At 42.1% G+C, this 13624-nt stretch overlaps 1 protein-coding gene across 4 annotated transcripts in view; it reads left to right on the top strand.

Annotated features, from left to right (window-relative positions):
- LOC126162341 (intraflagellar transport protein 46 homolog) overlaps window positions 1–13624 on the top strand; it is a 148007-nt gene that overhangs the window by 62279 nt on the left and 72104 nt on the right. For all 4 annotated transcript variants that reach the window (XM_049918779.1, XM_049918778.1, XM_049918781.1 and 1 more), the window contains one exon: window positions 5653–5727. In XM_049918779.1, coding sequence (XP_049774736.1) covers window positions 5653–5727 — 75 coding nt within the window. The remainder of the gene's footprint in view (window positions 1–5652; window positions 5728–13624) is intronic.

The raw sequence follows: 13624 nt of genomic DNA, 5'->3' as shown, positions 1-13624 counted from the left end.
ACATTTAAGGCTCAGTTGAGGAAACTCCTGACTTCTGCTGCTGATGATGCGCTTCTCCAATTTCTGGCTTCTTACCATTTCACCCCCATGGGCGACCACAGCCCGGCTGAGCTCTTACATGGCCGACAGCCCCGCATGCTACTTCATCTTGTGCGACCTTCTTCCTCCCGGGTGCGGTTGCCTTCGCTTGGCCGGTTCACCGCCGGTGGCCTTGTATGGGTACGGGGGTATGGCAGGCGGCCAAAATGGAGTCGGGGCCGCATCTTACAACACCGTGGCCAACGCCTGTATGAAATACAGACGGACACGGGTGTTGCAGTGCGTCATTCGGACCAGCTTCAGCCGCATGTGCCGGCAACGCCTGTCCCGAATGCCACTACACCACCTTCGGCTCTACCTGACGCTCGGGGTCTTGGCAACTCTCATTACTCACAACGCAGCCCTCCCACCATCATCTCGGTGCCATCACAAGAACAGATGCCACCAGGAGACGTGCCCATGCAGGAACCGGATGACCATCATCTGTCGGAGCAATTCTACTCACCTCCTTCTCCTACGGACGCCAACACATCGCCCATGTCTCCTGTCATATCAACCGGACTTGCCACAATGGGCAGATTGGTGCACGGGGTCCCAGCAGATTCGACCCCTATGTCTCCTGTCATCTCGACCCGTTATCATCGGGGACACTACCATCTGTACGGGAAGCCTCCACCTCGAGACTTTATGGCCAGTCAAACAAAGCCTATGGACGTTAGCAATCTACAAGCCACCTCCATCAAGACCAGTGCAAAAATTTCAAAGGGGGGAAAAGAGTTGTGACTCACCGATCATTCAAAGTGCCGCCGCACAATTACATGTGTCCTCTCCATGCCGCGCTGTCTGCCAGCCATGCAGCAGCCACACCACCTAAGCGGCCAGCTAGCCAGCATCCACCAGACTTGGACTCAGTGTTGATTTGAATGTTACCGTGTTCACATGTCTTGCTTTGTAAACTTGCCCTGTGACTTACATGTGTTGTGTCGTTTTTGAAATATATGTGTTCAACTTGACGTTATAACAATTGTCTATACATGTTGCAGTTCACTCATTTATTCTGGTGGAATCAGTGAAATTTAGTCTAAACCCATATTCTTGAATTAAGTCAACATACTTTGTTGACAAGCTTGTTTCATTCACTGCATCTATGGTAAAATCAGCAGCAATTACTATTTTTTTCTCTTTTCTTTTGTGAGTTTGTGTAGGAGACACTAGAATTTCTCTAACAATAATTTAGTCAGTCACTACCTGGAATCCTATATATTGAGATAATAATAATATTATGTTGTTCTGTCTTTACACGGCAACTTTCAAATATAAGTTCTTCATTAAGAAAATTAAAATTGCCTCTCTCTTTATATTCTAATGAGTTGTTAACCAGTATACAGGAGCCGCCATTTAAATTACAAAATCAATTTTTAATCCAATAGAATGTGAACTATTGTGTAAAATGTTGATCAAGGAGAAATCAAAATCACAGGGGAGTGATTTATTAACTCAGTCCCTGAGAAGAGATTAATATAGTCTGAAATCCTTCCCGAACCTAGAAGAGTAACATCCTGTTAACCACTAAGTAGCTGTAATATATTTCTTATGTTATATGAAACACCTAACCACACTTCCTTACTCATTTTTGAGCAGTGCCATTCTAGAAACAGCCATTTGTGGCAGTATTGCACTCATTTCATGATAAATCAAAAAGTGTATAAGGAGTAATACCCACTGGAATAATTTGGAGCATTATTTGTAATGGAGCTTACATAAGAGTAAATGTAACAAAGAATTAAGGTACATATAAGAAGTTTTTTTGAATAAACACAGAGTATCTTGTCAAATGTAGTATTTCACCATACATGTACAAATGCTAAACTGAGAAATTCATGAAGTGCAAGTATAAAGAAATAATAGGCATTGTTAGATGATGCCTAATGATCAGTGTGTCAATAGGGAAAATGGAAAGTGCAAAATCATCTATGTCGCAACAACATCTTAAATGACTTGTTGAATGTTCATAATATTATTGCAAACCTAAAAATACAGAATATTCAGTTATAAAAGCAGTGATTACAACGTAAGACAAAACTAAGTTACCTGCAAATTCTTATAACATTAACTAGTAATATCACGCAAAACGCTTGTATAGGTTTCTGAATTAATACAGCCATTTCACAATACATGGTGTATGACTTACTTGACAATGAAACTGTTGTGGGTTGTTATGCATATGCCTGTGAATATTTCTGAATGAAAACAAAATAACAAATGAGATGACAATGAATCATTCCAACGTGTAATAAATCAAAATGACATTGTCAGTTATCTAACTGAATTTTTGAATTGACTTGATTTCCCAGGAATGTTGGTGCATGTTTTATCATTAAAAATTGGTACATTTATGTTATTCTTCTATGAGATATAAATCCACGACAACTTTGCTTTGGAACCAAGCTTTCAGTAAAGAAGATGATGAGCAATATCATTGAAGCTACAACTTTAAATGGAACATTTACAGGAGATGTACTGTTACCACACATCCCTATGATTCCAACAAATATGCATTCAAAATCAAACAACACCAGTTTATGATTTGAAATGCCTTTGCAAAGAACAGGGACAGTCGTTGCAAGTGTGTGGACTAAGTTTGGCAAATCTATGCTTCTCACATGGACAGCTGTATGTGGCCTGCTCATGTATCAGAAAACATTCTAATGATTTATTTATTTATTTATTTCTTGTTCCGTAGATCCAGTTAGTGAGTCAATCACAAGGATATGGAACGTGTCAAATTGTACAGGTTTCAATTTAAACTTACAATAAATACAAGGGCAATTCAATGGCAAATTGTACATAGTTTAAGTAAGACATACTATAAATACAGTAACAGATACAATGTCAGCTAGATAACATAATTACCATTTGACAGAAAAAGGAGTTTCAAATAAAGGTTAAAGATAAGAGCACAAAGTTAAATCAGATATTAGGCCTACAAGAGTAAATACATGTACAGCCAATCTGTTGTTACAAAAAGTGCGCTAATGCCCAAATGCACAATAAAATCAATTGAACTACTTCTAGACACAATAAGTTTAGTGATGGTATACATTTTCTTTCAGGTATTCATCCACAGTATAATAAGATTTCTCTGTCAGGTAATCTTTGAGAACTTGTTTAAATTTTGGCAGTTCTGTATGAACACATTTGATATGTAGTGGTAGAGCATTGAACAGCTTAATGCTGGAGTAGTAAACTCCTTTTTGTACCAGAGTGAGACGTTTCATTTCTAAATGTAGATTGTTTTTGTTTCTCGTGTTATAACCATGGAATTTACTGTTGTCTTGGTAGATGGAATAATTTTTGCACACAAAGGTGAGCAAGGAAAAAATATACTGTGAGGCAGTTGTTAGGATACCTATCTTCCGAAACAAGTGCCTGCAAGAGTGTCTTTGATGGACCCCACACATTATTCTGATTGCTTTTTTTTGGATGGTGAAAACTTTTTTTGCAAGTGGTTGGTTCCCCCAGAAAATGATAGCATATGACATCAATGAGTGGAAGTAGCCAAAGTAGGCAACCTTAATAGTGTCAACTTCAGCCACTGAAGAAATTACCCGTAATGCAAATGTTGCCGAGCTAAGTTTTTTACATAGATGAAGAATGTGAACTGACCAATTACATTTACTGTCTATGTAAGCACCCAGGAATTTTGTGTCTTCAACTTTCTGTATTGGTTGATCTCTACATTTTATGTTAATTTCATCGGGATTACTTTGTGATGTATGGAACCTCATATAATGAGTTTTATCTGCATTGAGCGAGAGACCATTTGAGGAGAACCAATTTAAGATGTCATTAAAAACAGTATTTGTAGTTTTTTCAAGATCATGATCAATCAAATCGTCAATTAGAATTGTGGTATCATCGGCAAACAGGGTAAATTTGCTGTTTGTCTCAGAACAAAGAGGAAGATCATTAATAAAGATGAGGAAAAGCAGTGGGCCCAAAACGGAGCCTTGAGGCACACCACACGTTATCGTGCCCCATTCAGACGAGGTAGGTTCTCCAGAAGAGCCATTTAGCATTACAGTCTGCTTCCGATCCTGTAGATATGATTGTAGCCACAAGCCAACAGTACCACCTAAACCATAGTATTCTGCCTTTTGCCAAAGAATTTGGTGAATGAATGAATGAATATAATAGAGGGAAATATTCCACGTGGGAAAAATATATCTAAAAACAAAGATGATGTGACTTACCAAACGAAAGCGCTGGCAGGTTGATAGACACAAACAAATACAAACATACACACAAAATTCAAGCTTTCGCAACCAATGGTTGCTTCATCAGGAAAGAGGGAAGGAGAGGGAAAGACGAAAGGATGTGGGTTTTAAGGGAGAGGGTAAGGAGTCATTCCAATCCCGGGAGCGGAAAGACTTACCTTAGGGGGAAAAAAGGACAGGTATACACTCGCACACAAACACATATCCATCCGCACATACACTGACACAAGCAGACATTTGTAAAGGCAAAGAGTTTGGGCAGAGATGTCAGTCGAGGCGAAAGTACAGAGGCAAAGATGATGTTGAATGACAGGTGAGGTATGAGCGGCGGCAACTTGAAATTAGTGGAGGTTGAGGCCTGGCGGGTAACGAGAAGAGAGGATATACTGAAGGGCAAGTTCCCATCTCAGGAGTTCACCAGCAACAAACTGTCCATTCGCATGAATGGACACAGGCAGACAGTGTTTGTTGGTAATGAGGATCACCCTGTGGCTAAACATGCCTTGGTGCACGGCCAGCAGATCGTGGCACAGTGGTGCACCATCCGGGTTATCTGGATACTTCCCACTAACACCAACCTATCAGAAATCTGGAGATGGGAACTTGCCCTTCAGTATATCCTCTCTTCTCGTTACCCGCCAGGCCTCAACCTCTGCTAATGTCAAGTTGCCGCCTCTCATACCTCACCTGTCATTCAACATCATCTTTGTCTCTGTACTTCCGCCTTGACTGACATCTCTGCCCAAACTCTTTGCCTTTTAATATGTCTGCTTGTGTCAGTGTATGTGCGGATGGATATGTGTTTGTGTGCGAGTGTATACCTGTCCTTTTTTCCCCCTAAGGTAAGTCTTTCCGCTCCCGGGATTTGAATGACTCCTTACCGTCTCCCTTAAAACCCTCATCCTTTCGTCTTTCCCTCTCCTTCCCTCTTTCCTGATGAAGCAACCGATGGTTACGAAAGCTTGAATTTTATGTGTATGTTTGTGTTTGTTTGTGTGTCTATCAACCTGCCAGCACTTTCATTTGGTAAGTCACATCATCTTTGTTTTTAGAAAACATTCTAATTTATTCATGTACATAGCCAATGGGAAAACAAAAACTGTTGTGTCTCCAGCAACACTTCAGTAAACATAATTTAAACACAATATTTTTTCTGTGAGTGGTATTGCAATGCGTGTCAGTTACTTGCTAGTGCTCAATAAAAATACAAGAGAAGCATACTGTGAGTCACATTATTTCATACAACAAAGAGAACATGTGCACATATCCATTGTACAGACATGCCATCTGATGAAATAATTACAATTTTTAATTTATTTCTTATGCTTGTTTTCAGTTCCTATGACCCATCAGAATTTGAGCACCTTCCTGTTGCAGCAGATATTAAAGAATTATTTCAGAATATAACAAGGTAAGTGGAGTCTTAAATTCATTGGTACTTCTTCACAAATTGTGTTACAGTTCTGAATAGTCATATAAATTGGATTTAGACTTTAATTGTGCCTTTTATTAGATATTTGATACACAGTGGAAATATTTTTACTTTTCTCGAAGTCTTTTCTTACAGATCTTTCTACGATAATTATTTCACAAATTATTCCTTATCAACACAAAAGGAAAAAGAGGTAATGCAAGAGGACTTGAAGTAAGATAGTAGGAATGCAGAGGAACTATTATGAACAGTATAGTAAACCAATTATTGTAGCCAAGACAGACACATGACCCACTATAGTAATACAGGTAGTTATATAAATGATGAAGGGATTGAAAAAAAAATTATACAGTACATCAAGGAAGCAGAAAGTTTAATTGTGATGGGGGACTGGAATTCAGTTGTAGAAAAAGGATGAGAAAGAAAATGGCAGGGAAAGAATGAAAGGGAAAGCTGCTGATAGAATTTTTCTCAGAATCCAGTGTAATCATTGCTATCACTTGGTTTAAAAATCACGAAAGAAAGCTGTATACATGGAAGAGATCTGGAGACATTTAATGGTTTCAGAAAGAATTTATAATGATGAGACAGAGGTTCAGAAAGGTAGGCAATAAGACTTGGACAAGTTGAAACAAGCAGATGTGACAGAGATGAGTTTATTTTTTGCTCAAAACATGTAATATTACATGCAGTGTTAGCAGTGCGCAGTTATAGTGTTTGTTGATTTATTTTTAATTATTTGTTGTTCACATGGAGATCAGTTTTCAGACATTGTCATGACCTTAGTGCACATATACGTTGAGATATGAGGTTGTAATAATTGCACTTACCAGGAAAAAATAAATGCATACATTGATATAAACAATGAAGATAATAAATTATCAATTTTCTTGTACAAAAGCAAGTTTACATTGTGTACATTAACAATTTTGCAAGGAGATAGTGTGTTGTAATTAGGTATGAGTACAACACGATCGGTTGTGAACACAAATTTATTCCACTGAAGCATTAAAAACTTGAACACAGTATTTAAGTAACAGTCAGCAGGAACCAATTACATTCACAAAGAGCTGTAGCAAAACAGATAGAGAACTGAGGCTGAGTGTAGCTCATCTAACCTTAAATAGACTGGGCCCCATGGCAGGCTCTCACAATGATCTCACACACGCACACACACACACACACACACACACACACACACACACACGATTCTGAGGTGCCCTCTTTGGACAACATAGCACTGCCACACAAATGGCCTTTCGAAAGTATGTGCAAGCATCACTGCATTCCTCCTCTCTTTGGGAGATAATGGATTCTTGAGATGCCATGCTGTCCTACTTGTCCGCTGGGCTCTGGCTAAGGTGGCACGCTGCAATGGGAGTGTATGGTCTGAAGTGAAACAATACGGCAACACCAGCAACCCCAGGGCTGTTTCCATATTGACCTCGGGCATCGTCTCTGCTGACAGTGCTCATGGTGCTGATGATATTGGTATCAGCAGTTACTCAGGAATAGGCGATGGAATCCCTGATGACGGTGTCAGAAGCAATAGAAGAACTGCTGGTTTGGCCTCCAAGAAGGAGACCCTCAACCATGCCGGTGTGGAGAATCAGCAACAGTAACAGCAGGTGATGTGACAGTCAATGTGGATGGGCTTGGAAGTGATGGTGTGTCATCAGAGGGATCCGCCATCCATGCAAAGGTGAAACTGATCATGGTGCCTCAAGGAGAGGCCATCCTCCTTGCCGATTTAGCAGAGCTGCTGTCCTGGCATTTGGCGATGACAGCTGGAATCCATTTAGGGTGACGTCCGAAATCGAGTGCCCAGACAGCCACACTCAGCTGGAAGAGGCATGGCAGCTGCACAGGTTGATGTTGCAGTTGGAGGACACAAGAAGTGTAGCCATGCCCTCGGCTGGTCCCCATGGAGTAGCTCCGCCAAGTTCTTCTCGCCGAATGGTGTGAAACAGTATGATGAGAGAAACCAATCTAAGGCATAATTGAACAAAGAGATGGCAACATACTTTTTCATATGAGTTTTGAACATTTGCGCTAGGTATTCTGCCTCACCATTAGATTGTGGATGGAATGGCGGGGTGAGGATGTGACGGATACCACGGGAATTACAAAATGCTGCAAACTATTGTGATGAAAATTGTGGACCTTTATTGGATGCTAACATTGTGGGCAAGCCGTTGAGTGAAAAAATTTTGGACAAGGCTGCAACAGTGGCAGTTGGGGATGTGGAAACACAACAAATGATGTATGTAAAATGAGAATATGTGTCAACAACCAACAGCCCGTAAGCGTTGAGAAAGGGTTCAGCGAAATCCACATGAGACCATGTATGCAGTGATGTGTGCCAAGGAGACAACAATGCTTCAGGAGCTGCTTGGTGTGTTGCACACCATGAACAGTAGGCAACCAGTTGAGTAACATCACCATCCAAGCCAAGCAAAATGTGTGTCAGCGGGCCAATACTTTTGTGCGTGATGCACCCCAATGATCTACATGTAATAAACAGAGAAACTCCAAACAAAGCACTGAGGGGATCACTACCCAAGGGGCCACATGATTCATGTCTGAAAGCAGAACACCATCCACAGCAGGGAATTGGTGTCAAAAGATGTAATAATTATGAAGGAGGTTGTACGCATGAGAAGGTGGTGAATCCGGCCAACCATTTATACGAATGGTGTGACTTCCACAAAATGGGATCCAAAGCTAAAGCCCTCATGATCTGTGTGTTAGTGACGGGAAAACCATAAATCATCTGCGATGTGGTAGCATCAATGTGGAAACTAAAACAATTCCTCCTGATCAAATCCTCTGTCTGGACTGGCCAGTAGGCAGGACAAAGCATTGGCATTGCATGTTGATTTGTGGGGCAGGAATGAGTCTCATAGTTGTAATATGAAAGGAAAAGAGCCCAACACTGAATGTGATGTGCCACTCTATCTGGTAACAATGTAGAAGGACTGAATAAGGAAACCAGTGATTTGTGATTGGTGATCAGGTGGACTTGGGTACCATAGAGAAAAAAACATTGAATTCCTTCAGAGCATATGCAATGGCCAAAGCTTTCTTTACTATGAGAGAGTACCTTGTTTGAGCAGGTCTCAGCATTTTTGAGTCGTAAGCAATAGGCTGCTGGGAGCCATCAATATATCTATGGGCCAGAACTACCCCCAATCCATGCCGTGAAGCATCCATTGCAGGGACCAAGAGGAGGCCTGATTGGTGCATCACAAGCAGGACACTGCAACTTGGTCTTAAGGGTTTATAATGTGGTTTCATAAATTGGTGACCAGCGAAACTGAGTCTCTGTGGACAGCTGTATTATTTTCACTGCCCCAGGCAAAAATTTATGGTAGTGGGCGACTTTGCATAGAAAAACCTGCAGTTCTTTGATTGATGTAGGGTATGGAAGCGAGACAATAGCATAAACGGGTTGGTGCAGGGGTTTGAGACCCTCACTAGAAACTTCAAATCCAAGATAAATGATATAAACTTGTAAAAATGGACATTTTACTAAATTACCCTTCAATCTGGCTGCTTGGAGGACGGGAGAAAAAAGTGTATGGAGATTTTGTAAATGTTCCTCAGTAAAGGCACTGGAAACTACAATGTGTACCAGATTGTTTGCACAACCCGGCACAGATACTATAAGTTGTTCCAAAAAACAGTGAAAAATAGCAGGAGTGCTGGTGACTCCAAAAGGCAACAGCAAATATTGGTACAATCCAAAAGGGTTATTGACAGCTAACATATGTTGTTACTCTGTATCTAAAGGGAGTTGTAAATAGGCATCCAACAAGTCAATTCTTGAAAAATAATGACCACCTGATAACTTTGCAAAGGATTCATCTGGCAGTGGTATCAGCTTGTATCCACTACAGATCGTACATCTGCAGAAACTTTAAAATCCCCACAGAGGCATAACCGGTCAAACGGTTTCTGTACTACAACTAAGCGGGTGGACCATTCAATTGATGCAATAGGCTGAACAATGCCGGATTCCATGAGGTGATCTAATTCATAGTTGATTTGTTCCCCACTTGAACCAGATGGGCCTGGAAAAAATGAAGCCGAGCAGATTTCTTGGTAATCTGTACTTGAAAATTGTTGGCACATCCTAATCCAGAAGAGAAAAAAGATGAAAACCCAGAACATAATGCATCTAACTGTGTATATGTCACTTGTTCAGAGACTAAATTCATTTCATCTGAAATGGTAAAGCCAAACAACTTAGAAGCATCTAACCCAAAAAGATTCTCCGTACCTGCATTATCTACAACAAGAAATGTAAGTAACCACTCTACTAACTGGTAGGTCACAGGGGCAGAGAGTTGGCCAAGAATAGGAATACACTGTTTATTGTAATTTACTAACTTTTGTGACGCAGGGAGAAATGGAGGGGAGGCCAAGTCCATATACGTTTGTGAGTTTAAGAAGGTTATTGCAGCTCCTGTAATCATTTGCATGTGCATAACTTCATGAAAAACCATAAAATCAATGAAAAGCCTGTTTGGCCTAATAGAAATAGCCAATACAAAGTTTACCTCCACATCTGCATCAGGATCATTGTGCCGAATTTTTCCATTGTAAACAGAAGCAATGTAATCTTTTGTGTTGCAGTTATGACAGGTGGCCCAGCATTTTGGGCAGTCTGGATGCTCATAGTTCATAAAACAATAAGGGCAGGATAGGAGCATGGAAGATGTACATTGCTGCATATTGGCTTGTTAATGTTGTTGGTGCAGCTGCTGCTGGGAGGGAGGCCAGCCGCCTTGACGCTGTGATTGTGTGTGGACCACCACAACTGTGTCTTGCCCTTGAGAACTACCTGAAGCTTGGTGCGGAGGAGGGAGTTCAATTGCTGATACCTCACACTATTACTCAAGTTCGTTGCCTGCCCCTCGCAATACCTCAAATGACTGTGCAATAGCTAAAATTTCAGAAAGGTATGGATTTTCACACGAGAGGACACACTCGCGCACCTCACAACCTGGAACTAAACGAATGATAGCATCTCTCAGCATCTGATCAGTATACAGCTCTGTAAGCACATCAGACACAAAATGACAGTGATGACTTAACCCATGGAGTTCAGCTGCCCATGCTTGATAGGATTGATGTTGTTGCTTCCTACAGTGGTAAAACTCAACCTAGGATGCAATAACATTGGGTGCACTTACAGTAGTATTTTACAAGAAGTTCACACCTTTGGTCAAAAATAAAATAACATGGATCTTGCAAAGGGGTGAGCTGACACAGGACTCTTGGTGATATCCATGAAAGGAACAAGGCACAACATAAAATACACACATCAAAAAAAGTTTTGCATCACCACAGTTCCCAGAACACCTGAAAATAGACATTGACTGTGTATATTGTATCACAGACACAGTCCATTTGACTGTTCACAAATGTCACTACACCCGCTCAACGAAGTAAACAACAATGCATGAGCAGCGCTATTAGATGGAGGGTGTCCGACAGCTGATCAGTTCCAGTCATCTTCCAGTCATCCCACCAGGAAAGAGGTACACGGCTCATGTTGTGTGTAGTTCAACCATGCCTAGAACAACAATACTGAGGTTCAATCATGTCCGCATTGTTACTTTGTGCCAGGAAGGGCTCTCAACAAGGGAAGCGTCCAGGCATCTCGGAGTGAACCAAAGCAATGTTGTTCGGACATGGAGCAGATACAGAGAGACAGGAACTGTTGATGACATGCCTCACTCAGGCAGCCTAAGAGCCACTATTGCAGTGAATGACCACTACCTATGGATTATGGCTCGGAGAAACCCTGACAGCAACGCCACCATGTTGAATAATGCTTTTTGTGCAGCCACAGGTCGACGTGTTACGACTCAAACTGTGCGCAATAGGCTGCACGATGCGCAACTTCACTCCCGACGTCCATAGCGAGGTCCATCTTTGCAACCATGACAGCATGCTGCGCGGTACAGGTGGGCCCAACAACATGCCAAATAGACCGCTCAGGATTGGCATCACATTCTCTTCACCAATGAGTGTTGCATATGCCTCCAATCAGACAATCTTCAGAGACATGTTTGGAGGCAACCCGGTCAGGCTGAATGCCTTACACACACGGTCCAGCGAGTGCAGCAATGTGGAGGTTACCTGCTGTTTTGGTGTGGTATTATGTGAGGCCGACATATGCCATTGGTGGTCACGGAAGGCGCCGTAATGGCTGTATGATACATGAAGGCCATCCTCCGACCGATAGTGCAACCATATCGGCAGCGTATTGGGGAGGCATTCGTCTTCATGGATGATGATTCACACTCCCTTCAGGCACATCGTGTGAATGACTTCCTTCAGGATAATGACATCGCTCCACTAGAGTGACCAGTGTCTTCTCCAGACATGAACCCTATTGAACATGCCTAGGATAGATTGAAAAGGGCTGTTTATGGATTATGTGACCCATCAACCACTCTGAGGGATCTGCGCCGAATTGCCATTGAGGAGTGGGATAATCTGGACGAACAGTGCCCTGATGAACTTATGGACAGTATGCCACAATGAATACAGGCATGCATCAATGCAAGAGGACATGCTACTGGCTGTTAGAGGTACCAGTGTGTACAGCAATCTGGACCACCACTTCTGAAGGTCTCACTGTATGGTGGTACAACATGCATGTGTGGTTTTCATGAGCAATAAAAAGGGTGTAAATGATGTTTATGTTGATCTCTGTTCCAATTTTCAGTACAGGTTCCGAAACTCTTGGAACCGAGGTGATGCGAAACTTTTTTTGATGTGTGTAGTAATCCCAAAAGCTTGAAAGTGTTGTTACAGATATTTCACATATGCGTCCCATTCCTCAATGAACTCATCGTATGCAGAAAAGGAAGGCAGATAAAACATGGGGTCAGGGAGTGCAAAACAGCAGGTGACAAAGACTGAGGATCATGCCAACTACAACAAAACAGAAGCCAATGATTGAAGTACCCGAGTTTGATTGTCTGGCTCCTGCGATTGGTGGTGAAATGGCTTGGCGAATGATTCTTGCTGATTGACCAGATGACATAAAATGTCCTCCATAACACCATCAGCGATTGTGAGAATAAACAGAAGACCAACCAGAGTAAAAATTTGCATTGAGAACAGGACCACACTCGTCGCCAATAATGTTGTTATTCGGTATAAGTAAAATATGACCAGTAGCCTGAACTCACTTTATTCCATGGAAGCACTAACAACTTGAACACAGTATTTAAGTAACATTCAACTGGAACCAATTACATATACCAAGACTGTAGCAACACATAAAGAACTGAGGCTGAGCATAGACTGGGGCCTGTGACGGGCTCTGATGGTGATTCTCTCTCTCTCTCTCTCTCTCTCTCTCACACACACACACACACACACACACACTCTCTCTCTCTCTCTCTCTCTCTCTCTCTCTCTCTCACACACACACACACACACACACACACATAAACACACACACACACACACACACACACATTGCGGTGGATGGGCACCACTGTTGCGGGCCAGCCGTGGTGATCCAACGGACATCCAGCACGCCAGAGTCCTCCGATCGGTCCTCACTGGTGGCCAACCCAGTTACTGCTCGCACGAAGGCTGACTCTTCACCTGTGGTCGAGTGGGACGTCGCCTCAGGGCGAAGCAGGTGGTGAAAGACTTCCCAGGCAGCCGTATGTAAGGCCTCCATGGTTTGACTGCCAAACAGGTTCCAGGTGCTGTCTGTGGCTGACACTCGCTGAGCTAGGTGCTGTCGCCTGTCCTGTTTCAGAGGAAACCACTCAGCCTGCAAAATCCGTGAAATTGCAGAGGGTGGGATTATTGGTAGTTGGGAGCTCCAATGTTAGGCACG

This window comes from Schistocerca cancellata, chromosome 2 (assembly GCF_023864275.1).
Source record: "Schistocerca cancellata isolate TAMUIC-IGC-003103 chromosome 2, iqSchCanc2.1, whole genome shotgun sequence".
NCBI lineage: Eukaryota > Metazoa > Arthropoda > Insecta > Orthoptera > Acrididae > Schistocerca > Schistocerca cancellata.
This window is presented reverse-complemented; position numbering and strand designations above follow the sequence as displayed.